Here is a 19,797-nt window from a genome sequence, read left to right on the forward strand (position 1 = left end):
TAAATGTTTTAAAAATCTTAAAAAAAAAAAAAAATAAAACATTTGGAAACCAGTGGGGCTTATGTCAGGGCTCCAGCCAAACTGAGACGCTCTGCAAGGCTCGCGGGGGGCCTCACCAGCCAGGGCTCGGCAGGGCAGCCGCACCTCCCGTCCAGACTGAAGTGAAAAGGGCTCCTTTGCTCCCCCGAAAGCGGGGGCCCACAGGTGGGGCCCCCAAATGCGGACACCCCTGGAGCAGGCGGTGTGCCCTCCGCCGGGCTCTGGGCCCGGGCCGCTAGCCTTTCTACGTCGCGGCCGGCCGTGAGGATCCCCGAGGCAGTCGTGGGCCGGCCAGGCCCCCCCGGGCACTGCGCCCAGCGGACTCCCACACACCCCGTCTTCTGGGAGGAAAGAAGCCTATTTGCTTGTGCAGGGGCTTGGCCTGAGGGGCGTGCTCCAGCTTGCCAGGCCACCCAGAATGCAGCCTGTACCCAGGGTCCGACACCCTGATTTTTGTGGTTGCCACCAGGGGCACCTGTAGGGGGCATGGCTCTGGTGGCCAGCGGGGCTGATGCTCAGGAGCCCCCTGTATCTGTAACCAGTGGAGAAAGGTTTTCAATGGATACCACCCCCGGGGCACAGAGGCCACAGACCCAGGCGGGGGCTCCCTCTCTGTGAAAAGACCTATTAGCTTATCATCTGAGCTGCAGCCTGGGGAGCAGGCATCTCCATCTCCTTACAGAGGGAGCGTCCCCGAAATCCTGAAGTGTGCAGTTATAAAGAGAGACATAGCAAATATTCACGAAATCTGTGTTTAGTGTTAAAGGTGGTCAGGGCTCTATGCATACACTTTAAACACCTTGAGTTTTGAGAGCTTTTGGCAGCTTTGGACACAAGTCCTTTATCAGTTACATGCTTTGTAAATATTTTCTCCCAATCTGTGGTGTCAGGGGCTGTGAAGGGTTCGGTTACTTTAACCTGCTGGTAAACTAACAGGCAAGCCTTCCAAGGTTTTGAAGACACTAGCAGGGCACACAAGGCTCCCAGGTTAGACAGAAAGGACTTTGGAGCTTCACTTTTTTTTTTTTAAGACTTTATTTATTTATTCATGAGACACACACACACACACACACACAAACACACACACACACAAACACACACACACACACACAGGCAGAGACACAAGCAGCGGGAGAAGCAGGCTCCATGCAGGGAGCCGGATGTGGGACTCGATCCTGGGACTCCAGGATCATGCCCTGGGCTGAAGGCGGCGCTACACCGCTGGGCCACCTGGGCTGCCCTGGAGCTTCGCATTCGCAGCCCTCCTCCTGAAGACCTAGGAGGGATGTGAAGGACCCAGGCCCGTGCAGCACACATGGAGTTTGTGTCCCAGCTGGGAAACCCCAGTCATTTAAAGCGGCTGCTAGCAAGCCTGCCCAGCCTTTGCCCTGGAGAAGACACTGTCTTTATTACATTACCAGGAAACAGGCCCTTTGCCCTGGAGGGAGCCTTTCTATCTTCCAGATAGGCTTTTTGCTAAACATACCTAATACATTTGCTCAAAACACACAGAGGAAAATGAGAGATCCGAGGAAAATCTCCAATAGAACTCTTTTTCATTCTCTTGGCTGCATTTTTTGAAGAGCAGAAAATTTATTTTTGATGAAGTCTGATTTATTGGTTTGATTTTTTACAGATTATCCTTGGAGTCATGGCTAAGAGAACTCTGCCTTACTCAAGATCTCAAAGATTTTTACATTTTTTTCTAAAAGTTTTTTAAGTGGGGGGATGCCTGAGTGGCACAGTCAGTTAAGCATCTGACTCTTGATTTTGATTCAGGTCTCGGGGGTTCATGGGATGGAGGCCGAGGCAGGCTCTATGATCAGCGGGGGATCTCCCCCTCCCGCCACTCATACACACTCTCGCAAATAAATTTTTTAAAAATAAAAATAAGTTTTATAGTTTTTGGTTTACGATCCTCTGGAGTTCACTTTTGTATATGGTGTGATTAAACTTTTTTTTTTTTGGTAGACATATAGCTGCCTTTCCGAAAGATTCTCCATTGAATTGTCTTTGTACGTTTGTCAAAAAACCAGTGGTCCTTCCCTGCACTCTTCCTTTCCATTGATCTATTTGACAGATCCTGTTGATCTGTCTTGATTCTAATACCACACTATCTTGATTGGTGTAGCTTTATAAAAGCCTCGAATTTAGGTAGTGGTAGTCCTCTGACTTGGTCTTTTCCGAAGCTGTTTTAGCTAACCAAGATCCTTGGCATTCCCATATGAATTATAAAGCCAGCTCGTCATTGTCTATTAGAAGCTTGCTGGAATTCTGATTGGATTGTGTTGACTCGATAGATTAAATTGGGGAGAATTAATATCTTAGCAGTATTGGGTCTTCTGCTTCATGAACCCAGTGGATCTCTCCATTTATTTAAGTCTTTAATTCCCCCGTGCAATGTTTTATAGTTTTCAGAGTACAGATCTTTGACATCTTTTTACCAGACTTATCATTAATTATCTCATAGTATTTCTATTTTTTCTATCTCTTTTTGCTTTCTATCTCTTTTTGCCTCTTGGACACTGAGCCTTTTGCTTTTTCTTGTACACTGGTCTCTTTCAAAAATCCTGTTTGATAATCTTTCCCTTTAATTGCAATTATAGTGCATTTATTATTTAATTACTACACATTTGTGTTCAGACAACTTGGGCACAACTTCCCATGTTCCTGGGCACACATGGGATACTTTCCAATCAGAGGGCCAGCAATGAATTGATGAAAAACAGGTCTCTTCAGCATTGGGAAGCTACTATGTCTAAGGTCCCTCTGCCTAACTAATCTGACATCCAGCCCCTGTGAGTCAGCAGACCCCTCCTCCTAGTCCAGATGTTGCTTCAGGGAGAAGCAGAGCAGAATCAGACCAGAGTGCCCTTCTGCTCCTTTAACCTGATTTCAAATATATTATCCTCAACAATTTGGCAGCCATACCACTGATTATGGTGTTCCACAAAAAACAATCTGGGCTTCAGGCCAAATGATGAAGGGCAAATTTCTACACACGTTACTTTTAGGCCATAATGGCAAAAAAGTATTTGGTAGATTGAGTTGAATCAGTTAATGAAACCCGGTGATGTTTCTCAGACTGCATTCATGTCTTGAAATGTCCAAGTTCCAAAAGAGAAGGAAATGCTATTAAGGATCTATGGTGGGAAGAATATTATAACCAAGGTAAGTACACTAATTAGTTACAGGAAAGACTTCAGATTTTTAGAAGAAACCAAAAATAAGGCTGGAAACTGGGAACCCTATTTTTTTTTTGTACAAAAGTTCCAAATATTTCACGAGTATATATGCAACATAAAAATGTGCAAATTGGTTAGATTCATTTTCTTCCTAGCATAGTACTCTTACAGACTACTTCTGTCTGCCTTTTCTTTCATTTATTAACTAACATTATTTGGTACATTTCTACGTTACTGGATTAACCATCCACATCAGTTGGGATGATTTTGGTGTTTTTGTGGGCTAAGAGGTCAATATTTTTGTTTCAGAAGTAACTTTGTACTATGATTTGAAAGCACCATGCTGGGGATTCCCACAAGGATATTTCCTGTCTTGCATTTCTATCTTTTAATGAAATCATAACAAATTGGCTATTCCATATTCTAGGAAGCCCCCCCTCCCCCGCACAACAATTAAAAAAAATGTTTGCAAGGTATAAAAAAAAAGTTTTAAAGTTGACTGTAGTGGTGGTTACATGCCTGTATGTGTTCGCCAAAACTCAGTAATGTATACTGAAAATAATACATTTTTCTGTATGTAATTCAAAGCAGCAAAAAATGGGGGCAGGGAATCTTAAGTGTATTAAAATGAATTTTAATAAGCTATTTCAATCTAAGCAAGGAACTTGGGTGCCAAATATCAATGTGAAGTGACATAAAACAAACACATTATGAACATCCAAAAATCTGGACTTACAATGGAACTGTTGACAGCTTCTGAAATTAAACAGCACTCAATCACTAATTTTCTTTGAGGGTAAGATTTGTACCCTGCTGGGCTTATAATTCTGTTTTCTCTTTTTGGGCTGTTCATGTGTAAATATTGCTAATTTCATTTGACACCAAAACGGAAAACAACTTAATTTTGTTTCTAAGCTAGTCAATGACACAGAGACTACCCTCTAGATAAGCAGGAGGTGCATTATGAGCTTTCTGGCAATGATTTGAGGGAGAAAAAAATCAAGGCATTTCAAAAGTATTGTAACAAGGAAACAAATTTATTGATTTTAAAAGACAAGACACCATTTTGTTTTGAAAAACACAAGAAAGCTAGCCTGAGTTCAAGTCTGAAATATTCAGAAAAATCCTACTAATATCTTTAGTATGTTCCAGTCATTTGTTTAAACAACACACTAAAAGTTAATATATATTTTTATAATTATAAAAGTTCCCCAGTTATTGTACAGTACACAATACAAATCGCCCACAAACTATTATTTAGCTCCTGCCAATTTTGAGAGGACATGATATACTAAAAGATTTAGCATTTCTCACAAAAATCACATCAGGAAATACGTATTTACAAAATCAAATACATTATACAAAAAACCATCACATGTTATTCGGTAAAGATGTTTTTAAATAATTAAAAAGTTTATTCAACTGTAGTCCAAAAACTGGAAAAGAACATTACATTATCTCACACATACAATCTCTACAAAAGTTGCTTACCTCATTTACATAATATATTCAGTCGATTGTAAAATAAATGTTCAAATATCTCCTAGTGTTACTATGTTTCTGTGCTTGTGGGACTGAATAATGTAATCTGCCACTTACTAAGTGAAATTTAAATGATGGCACTTAAAAAAAAATACAGTATTTTAAAAAAACACAATGAAAGAAGTTTTACCTAGAAGGTACGAAAGCCCTGAGTGATAGTGGAATTACTGATTGGTAAGCACTACAATTAACCTAATTAAAAGTTTACCACCCCAGGCACAAATTTCCAAGTTTTCTCAAGGCACTCACTTAAAGTTTCTGTAACCAATGCATTGGTCACCACCATAGGTCCCAATTGATGATGGAGATGAGTAGAGAAAAAAATTTGCTTTGGTACAAAAGATGCTTTTTAAACGAATAAAATTCAATACCTCCTTTATTGGGTCATTTAAAATTGTGTTTAGCAGGTTAAAACAAGGCAATCATTCATTCAAAACTATTAATTCATTGAAGGAAAAATGTACTCGGTTATCAACAGTCAGTAGGGAGTTTTAATTTTTTCCTTCCTCCCCAGAATCAGAATTCTTCTAACAGAGATTTGTTGTCCTCATTATCGAGCTACATAACAATTCTTACCAAAAGATTTCATTACTCAGGGCTTCCAATCCCAACATCATAATTTATTTAAAAAACAAAGGAAGGGGGGGGGGAAATAAAGAATAAAATACCAGAACCAAATAAGAGACGAAACACATTTTTTGAAAATAAGACATATTACCAATTACTTCAAACAAAAGGAAAAAAAAAATCCTAGGCAGTCACTTTGTAAGTGGCTTTTACTATTTAAGTAAAATTGGTAAACTAAACTCAGGTCTACTGGCACATAAAATCACTAGCAGCAATGATCAGAGCATGCAAACTGAGAAGCATTTACAGTAAATCATCATGAAGAATTCAAAAGAAGAGAGTTAAATTAAAACCCTTTGAGTATTGCATGTTAACACATGAGTAATTTGCATGGTTTGACTTCCTACGCTGCCTAAAAAAGCAATGTTTACGGCAAACTTGCACTATGCTATGGATGTCCCTTCACCAGACATCGGAATAGGTTACGCTCTTGGGTGCGCCCGGCTAGAGCCGCGCAAGCACATCTGCAGACGACACTTCTCTCATGTTCCGTCACGCAGAGGACAAAGGGGGACGAGTGCACGCAGAGCGTCCCTTGAACAAAAGTCGGCAACTGTGTAAGCGGACTGGCATTTACACATATCAGAAGCAGTCGTCATGGCATCTCCTGACAGATGAGCTGAAAATCAAGTGCTTTGCTCTCCATTTTACCTACGTCTAATTGTTTTTTTTTTTTTTTTTTTGACAAAGTGTTAAAAGTTTTGGAGCATAGGTAAAATTATGCCCTGTATGAAATTCCCAAACAATATTTTATGAGAGATCTAACTCCAAATAGCTTACCTGCCCCCAAAGAGTTCAGCTTTTCTTTATCCACTAGAACTCATTTCTTCCTAAGGCTTCACTTACAATTGTACTTTCTAAAGCTAAATAAATGAGATCTTTTGTTTTGTTTTGGGGAAAAAAAAAAAAAAAGAAATGTAACCCTTTCTTTATCATACCTTTTAAAGGCAATCTAGGTACTTTCAATGTGCAGAGGTCAGTTATGACATAGGTCTAAAGGCCCTATGTATCTGTCCTCCTTTTCTAGAGTCATGATGTGATGCTAGAAAAGTCGATTTTTTTTTTCTGTAAACAGTACACTTACTTAGATGGCAGTGAATATTTGGGAATAAATATATCAAGCCCTCTTGAAGAAGAAAATTAAGAGTTGTATATAAAATGCAAGTGTTCAGCATGGAAACACTTTCTCTTCCTACCCCCCCCTTAAAAAAACAGCAATAATTAGACATTTGGATATAGAGTATATTTTACCGGTCTAAGTCTAAATAAATGATCTGAAAGGCTTTTGTCCCCCATTGTATATCTTACAATGCTCAAAGGGTTAATACAAGGCATTACATCAAAGGGGTTTTCTAATACTAGAACCAAGCACTGAATTAATGCTTCTATTCCAGTTTTTTTTTTTAATCACCAGACTTGCAGAAATACTAGGATTCCATTCATTGATTTGTTCTAACCCTATACATGGAGGTTGAACTGATCTAGTGACAAGCCCAATTTTCATAGCACTGCATGACAACCCCCTCTCCCCCATGTTCCAGGGTGATTCACAGAAATTGTTAAGTTCTGATTTTCAATTTTTTGATAGTTGTGGTTTCCTCACCGAGAATTTGGGGGAGGGAAGGGTTCTAACAAAGGTCAATTTGTTGCCTATAACCACTGCCTCAAATTGTCCAGAAAGGTGACTTGCCAGAGTTCTTTTACTTTCTACTTGTGTCCACACAGGGAGGACTGACATCACAGTGACACACATTTTTTTTTTCTTTTCCACTAATGTTTCAAGCACAGCATCATTTTAGACATTTCAAATATATCATCTGAAGAATTTTTTTAAATTTGAAAATGCATCACGCTTAGCACTTCTGGAGAGTGCATTCACGCAAAAAGGTTCATGATTTCAGTAATGAAAGAGTCGTCAGTCCTGAACGTCTTTGATAGCATATTCCACAAGGACGTGTTCATTGTTTACTCGTCTACTACAAATCAAAGGCAGTCAATGTTGCACACTACTAATTTTAGGTATGCAGTGTTAAAACCATTTTCTAAAATTTACTTTTTTTTTTTTTAAAGTACACCATCTAAAGAGAGGTGCATGAACCGTGCTATACAGTACAAGAAAAAGCACAAAAAGGAAAGCAGATTTCTGAAAAGGCAGTAAGACTTAAATAGTCAGTCCAAACACAGTTTGGATGAGAATCCTGAAAAAGTGACCAGCCGCTTGATATCCAAAGAAAAATTTCAAAATTGGGCCCTGTGTTCCAAGGAGGTGGTTCCCCCATTTCACCCCATTGTTCACTGGCTTCATGGATGCAAATCTTCCGGGTATGATTCTCAATGTATGTATGTGAAGCTCAAACCATACCCAAGATACTCAATCCTATTGTACGGAAGGATCTTTTCCGAAACTTAACGATAGCCAACATGCCTTCCTTAAATCTTCCTCGCTGAAAGTGTAGCACTTGGTCTATGTAGAGATTTTTCATGACTAGTGGGTTTGATTACAATGTCAAGAAATATTAAGAAGTCCTTAACATGTGCACTTGTCACTTGTCAATAAATCTACTCTGAGAGTATTAGTGTCCATATTATTTAGAAAAGTCACAGTTTCAATGAATGAAACAAATGAAAAATCAAACTATTAAATAAACGAAATGAAGGGGATTGTTCCAATTTCCTCAAATGTACAAATTAGGAGGTTTGAATTTTCTCCTCTCTCTCACAATTCAAATTCGAGATTGGTTGAGACGTCTGTGTCTGATTATAGAGGTGTATTGTCTTACTGTGGACTACAGATCACCAGAAGTAGCCCAGCTTGTAGATGCTCTTTTGTCTGTTGGTCAACTATCTGCCCTAGTCACAGATGGATGCTCCTGTGTTCATAAAGGAGATCAGGAAGTTCTTAGTGAGTCAAGTGGAAATGTAGTAATATTTATTAACTCCTTAACTGTCCTAATGGAGAATATACCATGAACAACTGGAAGAAATGTTGAATCCTGGAGGGTCCCCAATCCCTACCTTTCATCCATCTAAATTTGCCTGTTATTATCAGATTCCTCTAATGATACACATATATCCAACATTAAACAATGATAATCAATACATTTAAAAATCATCAATAAACAAGGTGAAACCAGCAAGTACATTTGGTCTGATACAGATGAGTAGAGTTCTGGGGCTGGTGGACAAGGATAGGAAAGTGAAAGAGCTTTTTGGAAAGGAGAGTTGAGATGAAGAGTGTCTTTTTTGTTTTGTGAGTTTAATTTTACCTGCAAATGTTCCCTAATGCACACTGAAATAGATAGGTGGTCTTTGCAGGGAAGGTGTTCTGTTTGTTTGCCTTTTTGTGTGCGTGATGGTGCAAATTCATCGCCTTTTGGGTGAACAAAAAACAGGGATGGTCATGTAAATGATATTTGGATGAGGTGATGAGAGAATGCCAGTGAATACTTCCAAATAGGAGTGAGTTGAGTCATAGAAAATTTGAATCCATTTAAAAAATTACATCTAAAACATTTAAAGTTTACTTAAGAAACTCTGTTGATCTTAAGTTATGCGAACAGCCCAAGGCAATCAAGCAACAACAGTAGAAATATACTGCACAGTCACCCGATAAGCCATTCGTTTTTTTTTTGTTGTTGTTTTTTTGTTTTTTTTTTACAGATTGGCTCACCCTCTTCTTTCCAACCCCCAACCCCACCCCAGTAAAACTGTTAAGATAAACATCTTGAGTTCAATATAGGCCTCATTAATCATCTGTAAATCATTTTGTGCTTTCCCTTTTTTTGGCTTTACATATTTATGTATTAATTTTTGCTGATCAGCTTTTTAAAAACTACTTAAATGAATGGATGTGCCTGTTTTTTGTTGTTGTTGCTGTTAATAACTTGAGTGCTTAAAAGAACCTTGGCTTTTCATGCAAATTAAGATGGGGATGGGTACATCCTGTCTAGGACCTCCCCCGACTTTGAGCTGACTCCTGCCCATGGGCACTTGAGTGCACCGTGAACACACAGACAACCAGGACACAGACGGCAAAAAAACATTTAGACTGAAAAGATGCACTTCAATAAGTACCTGCTTATTTTGTTAACTTTCTTAAATAACTAGATAAGAATGGCCTAAAACATATGATTTTATGTGACAAGTTGGTAATTAAAACTAGTCTGCTATTCCACACCCTTAAGCAATGTGATCTGTAATCAAGTAATATTCAGCTCTAGGAATCAAAAAGTCCATTCGTGGTCACTCGGAGAGGGGAAATTGATTTCTGTCTTTTTGTTTTGCCCTAAATTTCCTTTGAAGAACATGTAACCTGTCCTTACTTCGGGAATCTGAAAGTGACAGGCACACCTTGTCAAATGGATTGAAGAGGAATTCACATGAACAAAATAAGCCTTACTAAACCGTTGCTTCAGTTCTGTTTTAAGGCACCATGTAATAGCCGAGGTACGATGATCCCTGATGTACATTCTTCAATGGCACTGGTCCATCCAGCCACCTATCCAAATCCTACAGAATTGGGGATAAGCAACAGTGTGGTGTGCCAGTTACACTGCCTTCAGGTTCTGTTTAAAATTTAAATCCACATACTTTAGAAACCAGGAAATATTTTTGAAGGAAATAACGATATGCAGGTTGCTACATTCCTTGCATTCTATAAATTTTCTTCTATAATAGCAGCATATTGAACTACTATTAGGAAAAAGACCTGGAATAAAAGAAAGTCATCCAAATGGAATGGTTTCCTGTATGTCCAGCTCAGCATAAGTAGCATGTACACTTAAAAAAAAAAAAAAACAAAACAAAAAAAGTCAAGTCATTTTTTTTTCAGCTTCAGTATCTAACTATAACAGCCCCACTCAACAGCAGAATGCATCTGTGCAGTGGTCCCAAATACAGAATCAGTAGTCTTTAAACAGAGGAATTGGTATGCAAATAACGGTTAAAATTCAATGTTTAACGGAAGCTTGCATTAATATGGTTTAATAATTATGTACACAAATTATGTGCATATTAGCATAATCTCTTGCAGTTCTGTCATTTACCCTGAACTGATAAATGCACAGCTCAATTTTTCCCCAGAGAAAAATAGATGACCTTCCCAACCCTCTAGCACTATAATAAAAATGCTCTGTATTCTCTCTCCGTACCAAAGTGTTATCAAAATCGCGTCTTGTGGTTCTGTCCAATGAAAAGCACCTTTCAAAAGCAAATTTGATGCATCTGCTGCCAAATGGGCATGCCTCCAGTGTAAATCAAAGAAATTCATTTCTTTTGATATTTCACAGAAGTGCATCTAATTAAAAACTTACACATGAAATCATACACCAAGACTAACAATCAACAATAAAATATTTTAAGCTACAAAGAATGTAAATTACTTTTTAATTATAAGAAAACAAAAACATTGGCATTAAATGTGGTAAAAATCCTTCTTGACACCTGAAACTAGAGAGAGAGAAAAAAAAAACTTATTATTGAGAGGCAAATGATTTTTTCTTTACGTTAAAAAAAAAAAGAAAAGAAAAAAAGAAAGACCTGGCAAAATACATACACCCATTCCATTTCACAACTCCAAAAAAGGTAATGTTCAGCACAGATAGAATTTGACAACAGTCGACCTTCAGGCTTATTAAATTTTCAGCTTAAGCCCAATCTATCAACAGGGGTAATGTTAGCTGGAAAAATACGCTTTAATAATCCTTACACCGCGGTGTACGTGTTTCCTGTGGCGCTGCACTGCCGGATGGTCTGGGTGCTCGTGACGATGTGCTCACTGTGGATGGGGTTCAGGAGGCTGGGCTGCACCCCGCCCTCCAGCACCGGCTGCATGCAGCCCACGGGAAACGCCTGGTTCAGCTCGGTCTTCTCTCTTTTGGCTTGGGGTTCCGAAGAGTCGTCCAGTTCTTCGTCCATCTCGCTTTCCACTTCGCTGCCTTCGTCTGCACAAATGACAACCCCGAGACCTCGTTACAGGAAGACCCCCCACCCCCACCCCGGATAAAGACCACCATCGGGGGCTTCGGGACACGTGGGCAGCTGCTCCTCCCGGGCCCAGGGCTTGCGGGTGTCCCTATCCCCTGGCACTTCGTTTGCAGCAAGGCCCTACTGGTGCCACCTGCGGTCCTCCCCAACGGGGCAAAAGTCATTGAGTGCTAGCCAGTTGGGGATGGAAACTTTTAAAAGTTCTTTTAAGAACACCTTTGGGACTTCCTGAAGTTTTTGTATGAAAGAGTTGGCCTAGGGGCGCCAGGGTGACTCAGTGGTTGAGCATCTGCCTTCCACTCAGGGTGTGATCCTGGTGTCTGGGATGAGTCCCGCATCCGGCTCCCCGCAGGGAGCCTGCTTCTCCCTCTTCCCATGTCTCTGCCTCCCTCTGTCTATTGTGAATAAATAAATAACATCTTAAAAAAAAAAAGTCAAGAGTTGGCATAATTTGAGTCACCCTAAAGTAGTCACTTTGGTAGGCTATGCTGCTTTGGGGGGAATGAGCTGAAAACTGCTGAGGGAGGGAGGGAGGGAGGGAGGGAGGGAGGGAGGGAGGGAGGGAGGGAGAGAGGGAGGAAAGTTTTCAGTGTCCTTTGAAATCTACACTAGATATAAATTTCACCTGTGCCCATGTGAATGCAGCGGACACATGCGTTCATTCGCAAAATAACTACAGCATGGATAAGGAAGGGTTGCTGTAGAGACTTTTTGGTGCCCTTCAATGTTATAGATGACAATATTATATGGGCCCTTAAAAATAGACTAAGGGGCACCTGGGTGGCTTAGCTAGTGAAGCATCTGCCTTCAGCTCAGGCCATGATCTCAGGGTCCTGGGATGGAGTCCCAAGTGGGGCTCCCCGCTCATCGGGGAGTCTGCTTCTCCCTCTCCCTCTGCCATTCCCCCCACTTGTGCTCTCTGGCTCTCTTTATCAAATAAATAAATAAAATATTTAATTTATACACACACACACACACACACACACACACACACACACTGGGGCTGGGGCTCCTGGGTGGCTCAGTGGTTGAGTGCCTGCCTTTGGCTCAGGGCATGATCCTGGGGTCCTGGGATTGAGTCCTGCATGGGCTCTCCATAGGGAGCCTACTTATCCCTCGGCCTATGTCTCTGCCTCCCTCTCTGTGTCTCTCATGAATAAATAAATACAAATCTTAAAATAACTAAGTGACTGAGGCAGTAGTATCAGATTAAAAATGCACACTGGATTTCCATTCTTAGCAACTCTGATACTGTTAATAGCCGGTATTCATTTGTGGAAATTAAATGTATTAAATAGTTGTTGTCACCTCCAAATTTTAATACATTTTATATTAACTTAGACATCATTATAATGGGCTAACATTTAGGTTTTTTCCAGCATGTACTGTTAAAATTCCAAAGTACAGTAGAGAGAGAAAACACTCACACCTAACCTTACTACAATGGAAGGTTCTCCTCAGGAGAGTGTAGAGAACACATCCCCATCAGTCACCTACAGCAAAAGTCCCTGCTAATATATGGGCCCCTTGAGTTTTCTTCTCTTATTATCATTATCTTATTATTGGGGCAAAGCTGGTTCCAGAGACACGAGATGAGGAAGAACAGGGCCTCCACATACAGTTGCACAGGTTGTGCAGCATGCAGTTGCTAGGAGAGGATCTCCTGAAAAGTGGTATGTGTAATTTAAAAGATCAAGATTAGATTTATTGACCAGAAAGGGCATAACGCATTACTGAGAGGTAAACACAGAAGTGCTCTTAGATGAGGCTCATCGACTTTACCCTGTTACCTTTTTGCCTCTGGAAAATGGACTTTATAATAACAGGGTTTGTCAGGAAGAGCATGTTCAAAGGGAATGTTGGCTACAGGGGAAAAGATATGTTTTGTAGACATTTGCTTCACGAAGACAGTATAATCGAAACACATTTGTATGACACATTTCAGGTCTGTTTTTGTATTTGCTTATATAGAAACAAGAAGAAAAAAACCTGGAAAAATCCTCTCTAAATTTTTCCTGGTGGTCATCCCCTAGAGTTGTGACTATGAAGATTTACTTGTTATAATTTCTAAATCTCTGTATTATTTGAAATTTTTATATAGAGCTAAAAAATTTTCATTATCAGGGAAAAAAAAAAGAAAATTCTCATTCTGTGGAAAAAGCCCACAAGAACACTTGAAGATTTCACATTCAAACCAAGCCTCAGGCCCTGACTATGCCAGTTTGGCCGCATCTTAAGAAGTACCGGATCTGGGGGTGAATGGGACCAGCAGGGCCACTCCAAGGTGAGGATAAATCACATTGCTTCACAGCTCCCTCTCCACCAACTTTTCTGTGCCTGATAAATAGTGTCAAAATAATAGAACAGGTGGCACTGAAAGGAAAAAAATCATTTCAAGCAGGCAGGCGAGCTAAGAGAGTGGAGAGAGTCCTTTCATCTACCATGCCGTGGGTAGAGATAGCAATGGGATAATAGGCTGAAGAAACCTAAGTACTCCAAAGCCACTTCTCTTCGGGTCCACTCGTGGGTGATGGGGCTCCAATGGAGAGGCTAGAAAGCAATCCACAAAAAAGCAAGCCCTCTCTCCACTTCTAAGGGCAAATTAATGCAATTCCATAGACATTTCATGCTCTCCTAAAGACTCGAAGACATCTCCTAGAAACATCCTCAAGGTTATAGAAATTTGGTATACAGAAACTAAAACGAGGTGCTACTGGCTGGACCTTACTAAAGACTTCGTTTTGGTCCAGCACTTTACAAAACAAGATGGGTGGCCATGCAGTGGTCCAAGTACAAGGCTCCTGCCACACCCTATGCACAGGGGTGAGACCCTCAAGCATGGGCCACCAGGCCTTGGTCAGCGCGTCAGCAGGGTTGCTTTATGTTGGCCATGGGTTTCAACTCTCACCTTCCTTACACACCAGTGTCATCGATTCACCTTCCAGACTGTCACTGGGTTAATTACAGAGAGTGTGTATCTTTCTGTTTGGTTCTTATGCCTATTCCTGAAACAGGAATTGCCACTTGCTCCTCTGGCCAGAGAGGAGTTTAACTTGGGAGTGAGACTGACTGGATTCCTTAAGGACTTTGGCCCCCACGTTCGCGTGTTCCACCACTCAGGAGGCCAGGATGCTGCCCCAAGTACCCTGGCGCAGGAGGCTCTGGACATCATCACTGCCTTTCACGTACGGATCCCTCAAGCCCTTACTCCTGCCTGCTCCCCAGCTAGCTCTGTTCTGTCCTAGGACTAATTGTGCAGTTTTCCCCAGTCTGGGCTTTCTGTCCTTCCCTCCAGAACTCAGTTCCTTAAAACCTCAGGATTATCTTTACTTTTTGTTTTTTTCTTTTGTTTTTTTTCCGTTTTTGAAGAAAGGTCTATACTTTCTGTATTATTTGTTTATTACATATTTTACATTTTACTTCTTCTTCTTTTTTTTTTTTAACCTGAGCTGGTATTTTCATTAGGATTGTTGTCATTTGCACATGCTTGATCCCAACCTTATTTCCCCAGAGCCCGTGTGGTCCCATAGATCCTGAGTTCTTTCAAGAGACATGCTGAGTGGCCACGTGGGCTTTAAAAATCTAAGAACTCCGCTTGTGATCCTTTGCATCTGTCCCCACTGCTGATCTTGCTTTTTACGGTAAGCTTCCTTGCTATCTCTTGACTTGTCTTTCCAGTGAAAAGTATGAATTACTGAGAAGGGGCAAGGTTGAGAAATCTTTCCTGCTGCCGAGTGGACCTTCAATAAAATTTTATCACTTCTCACCAGGACTCTGGCGACAGTCAGAAATAATTTCTTGCTACCTGTAATGACATGTAGGCAAGAGTCGCGCAGGGTTTGCCAACTATATTCAAATTCAATTCTTGCATTTAATATCCCTCCCATAAAGAAGGCACAGAAATGGAGCAATAAACAATGAGGACTCAGAGAGACAAAACTGTCATATCTCTGTAGGGTTCTATGCCATTTCTATAGAATAAGGGAATTGTAGGCACACACCACATTTTCCTCTACAGGGATTTCTCAAAGAAGCCCTTAAAAATGTACATTTTCACTTCTTACCTTTATCCAGATTTCCAGGAGACACAGCATTTAAATCACCAAACTGTAAAACAATAGTCATTTGGGCAACAGTTACTACCACGTAGAATAAAATCATATTCTAACAGTCCGTGGCAAAAACACAAGTAGGACTTTTTAAGACTGTAAACCAGTGACCTTTTTGATCTCTAACTACCTGGGGTCACTCAATTTTCCAATCAAACTTGTCGAATTTGAACAGTTTAAATTGTGTCACAATTTAGCTGTCTTGGCCTCCTTGCAGAGAATAACAATTTTCTCTGCCTTCTGCGCTCCACTTTACTTTATTTTTTTTTTTTTTTTTTTTTTTTTTTAAAAAACTTCTTTTTTTAGTGTTTTTTTTTTTTTTAATTTTTATTTATTTATGATAGTCACACAGAATGAGAGAGAGAGGCAGAGACACAGGCAGAGGGAGAAGCAGGCTCCATGCACCGGGAGCCCGACGTGGGATCCGATCCTGGGTCTCCAGGATCGCGCCCCGGGCCAAAGGCAGGCGCCAAACCGCTGCGCCACCCAGGGATCCCTCCACTTTACTTTATTATTATTATTATTTCAACTTAGCAGTGAAGAGATGGGGGCCTGGCTGGCTTAGAGGGAAGTTGGATGTGGTGGGATAAATGTGGAAATTTGATGAAGCAGGACATGTCAGCTCCACCACCCATGGGCGGCCTAAAAGACCCCCTTAGGGTGCAACGTGACAGGGACTTGGTCCAGCCGCCTGGCTGAATTCTCTGTTTAAAGCTTTCACTAGTAGAAATGAAAAATGTAGCGGGGAACCCCAAAGTTCAGAGTATTTATTTTTTTAGAAAATCTTTGAGATTTCTTGTCTCGTAATTTGATGTTGTTATTTACTAAGATACCAAGATCCTATTTTTAAAAAGAAAGGCATCTGCTTGTTACTGATGCAACAATAAGGAATTTAAAACAATAGGAAGCAATTAATAACCTTCAGCTTTGATTTTGTTTTCTATCTTGGTTCAAAAGCTTAATGATATTTTTATCATGAGGAAATAGGCTTTAAGAGTCTCAGAGTGAACAAAGACGGATACTCTTAAAAAAAGGGAATAGCAGAGGTAACCCAGTGGATCAGAGAAAGGTGATGTAAAAGCACCCACGGACACTCTTAAAAAAAAGGGAATAGCAGAGGTAACCAAGTGGATCAGAAAAAGGTGATGTAAAAGCACCCACTTTTTAAATGGAGAACATTACTTCTGTAAAGCTGAGGATTCAGAATAACTCATTATAGAAATTTGGGTTTCTCTAGAGGCTTAGAAAGGGTGAGGCAGAAATTCTACTTACATTCAGAAGTTTGCTTATAAAGAGTTCCATGATAGGAGTTTTTTTTTCATCTACAAGGTATGTCTACAAAGTAATAAAACTGATCTTATTTTGCAAACATGTAACACATTTTTTTTTTTTAACCTACACATGTATTGTTCTTCAAAATAGCTACCCCTTGGGAGCTTAGACATACATTCCAAGGTCCAAGGATCTGGAATTCCTCTTTAACAATTAATTTCAAGAGTTAGTTTATGTATCACTCCAGAAAGCCCATTTTGTTATTTTATATTCAGTTGTGACTGCAAATAACACTCCAAGTTATATCGATTGCCCTTGGTCCTGGAACAATGTCTGATGACTCATCAAAATGTAATTCACCTCTGCCACAATTCAGGATATTCAAAATAGTATGTCATTTTACCCCATTATTTCTCAGCAGTTCGGGGGCAGTTTAAGAAGAGGCATGCCACAACATTTTAAGCTATGGCAGCATGACCGAGATAAACATGTAGCCTTCCCAGGTGATTCAAGGGGACAAGGGCCTTTCGGGTCCATAACTCTTAGAATTTTTTTTTTTTAAACTGTCCCATTACTCTGTAGTTACCTTCCATTGGGCAACAAATATAAAATCATAAATACTGAACTGTTGTTCTGAAGTTCTTCCTGATTCCATGGGTCAGAACCTTGTGTTAATCTAAATAAAAAGCACAGCTGAAATTATGCAAAAATTCTTGAATTAAAGAATATAAACAACAACAAAAAATCAAGGGGACGCTTTATCCATTTTTGGTATTATTAAAATAGTTTATAAAGAAAGAATGCCTGAAGCTGAAGGATTCTAAGTGATTTCTAATTGATGCAACACAGTGAATTTATGTTTCTTTTAAATGAATACTATAATAACACTTAGGATCCAATTCTGGAAACAAGTTGGCAGTGATGAGCTTTAAGCATTTGCCTCTAAACCTAGAAAAAGCGAACATTCCATTTGTTTCTGAAAAATCTCAAAAGGTTGAAACTAAAGTATTACTGCCATTAGTAATCAATAATATCACACAAAGTGGCTAAAACCAAACTCAGGACATACTGGGAAATTTTCTTCAAAAGAAACTGTTTTTGGCTGCTATTCAACCGAAATATGGCAACTTCCTTAATACAAAGATTTTCCACTAAACGTTCCTGCTTCATTCCAAAGAATACATTTGATTATTCAGGATGCTAAAAACAAAAAAAAACGAAACAAACCCCTCCCTCTAAAACCCCCCCCCACAACAATCAACATTTCAATGGTAGCTATTATCATGAGTAAATAGATATTTGCATACTAAATGCTTTGTGCCTGTGGCCCCTGCTGGGCTGGACTCTGTACAAGCAATCCCAGAGACCCATCAATGCCTCTAGGTGTCTCTGGGATCAGTAACAAAGTTGCACATGTACAGCAAGTAGAGAGAGTAGATTTAAAATAAAACTCTTGTGAATAAGAGGTAAGGTTTTGATATCCAATAGAAAAGGTAAAGGTTTTTATATGTATTTATATGTATTTTATATGTATATGTATTTTACATGTGGAGGAAAAGAATACACATGGGATTCAGAAAAAAAAACCACTTTACTCCTTACAGATTGGCTAAAACGAGGAGCATCCGTTCAATTCACTTATTATTCAATCATCTATTGGGAGCCAACTATGCGCCAGCCATTGTGCCTGCCAATTCCAGTCAGTTAATCTGGAAATGTTCCCTCTTTCTGAAGGTGAGCATCACAAGTTGGTTATATGACAAAGGACAGGTAGTTTAACCAAATAATGAGGCAAGCTTTGAGAAGGGTGCAGAAGCACAGGCATATCAGATGGGAAGTCAGCTGCGGGGGTTTGGGAAGGGGCAGCAGGTCCAGGCAGCGGGAAGGAAGGGCACGAACCAGAAACCACAGAGAAGGAAGAGATCTGTGATTTGGATGAACAAAATGGCGGCTCTCGAGAAAGCAGGGAGATTACCGTCAAGTTTTAGCTCCAGCAAATGGAAAAACTAACTTCCCTCGCCACACGGGGGCCTGGAGAGGCCGTTGTTTGGTTGTTTGTTGAGGTGGCATCTCAGAGCTCATAAAGTACTTTCAAGGTTCCGTGTATGCTGGGCTTTCTTTCAAATATTATGACCTCAAGTATCACTTTCTCAATATTGTTTCCTCAGACAGGCTTTTCCTGACAGCCCTATCTAAGCATCTCCTATCCTGTCAGCTGTAATCATTTCCTTCAAAGCATCTGCCACCACATTCAACACTTAACTTTGTTTCCTCTTCTAACATCTGACTTGTTCCCAGGCCTGGGGCCAGGGCTGTGGGGGCCGGGGCCTTGTGTGTCCTCCCCATAAACATACCCCAGAATCTACTATGGCACCTGACAGATAGTAAGGGCTGATTAGCTACCAGACGCATGAATTTGCTTCCTCATTTCAGCCTCAGAAAAACTTAAGAATTTGGCAAGATAGTGAGCTTAGATGCAATCTCATGGCCACTAAAAACAAATGGATTTATCTAACATTTGCAGGAGATGTGGTGGTAGGGGATTTGAGATCAGATATTTTGCACTCTCGAGTTAGGAACTTAAGGTGGGGGAGGAGAAAGAGGGGGTGGAGAGGGAGAGAGGCAGACAGATAGGGAGGGGGGAGGAGAGAGAGAGAGAGAGTGTATGTTCCATACATGGAGGGAAGAATACAAATTAAGGGGTTTAAAATGTGCTCTGGGGTTAGAAAGCATATGGCCTTTTGATGTAGGTGGGAATCAAAATTCTATAGATAAATTGGGGATGTTCTGAAGTAGAAACAGAATGGAACATAGAGGAAGCATACCTGTTGTTTCAGAAAGAAAAACCTCATTATCCCAGAAAGCATTTCCTCTGGGTCCCGAGAGGGATCCTAATAATGTGCACCTTCCTGGACAACAGCAGACCAATAGATGTGGAGGGAGCCTGGGAGGCCACAACCTTGCAAGGAGAGTAGTAACGACTGGGAAGGGTTCAGTGGGCAACGGGGCAGGACAACAAGTACAGCTACAGGCAGGGC

General features: G+C 40.4%; 1 protein-coding gene across 8 annotated transcripts in view; it reads right to left on the reverse strand.

Annotated features, from left to right (window-relative positions):
* Positions 1-4,248: 4,248 nt before the first annotated feature.
* The window catches only part of RFX3 (regulatory factor X3), a 288,427-nt gene continuing 272,878 nt past the window's right edge, over positions 4,249-19,797 (reverse strand). For 7 of the 8 annotated variants that reach the window (XM_055309886.1, XM_055309893.1, XM_055309885.1 and 4 more), the window contains 3 exons: positions 16,760-16,822; positions 15,443-15,485; positions 4,249-11,335 (listed from right to left, as the gene is read on the reverse strand). In XM_055309886.1, the coding sequence (XP_055165861.1) occupies positions 11,097-11,335; positions 15,443-15,485; positions 16,760-16,822 (345 nt within the window). In that variant the 3' untranslated portion in view covers positions 4,249-11,096. The remainder of the gene's footprint in view (positions 11,336-15,442; positions 15,486-16,759; positions 16,823-19,797) is intronic. The other variant, XM_055309892.1, reaches the window with a different exon arrangement.

Source organism: Nyctereutes procyonoides, unplaced genomic scaffold, assembly GCF_905146905.1.
Source record: "Nyctereutes procyonoides isolate TBG_1078 unplaced genomic scaffold, NYPRO_anot_genome, whole genome shotgun sequence".
NCBI lineage: Eukaryota > Metazoa > Chordata > Mammalia > Carnivora > Canidae > Nyctereutes > Nyctereutes procyonoides.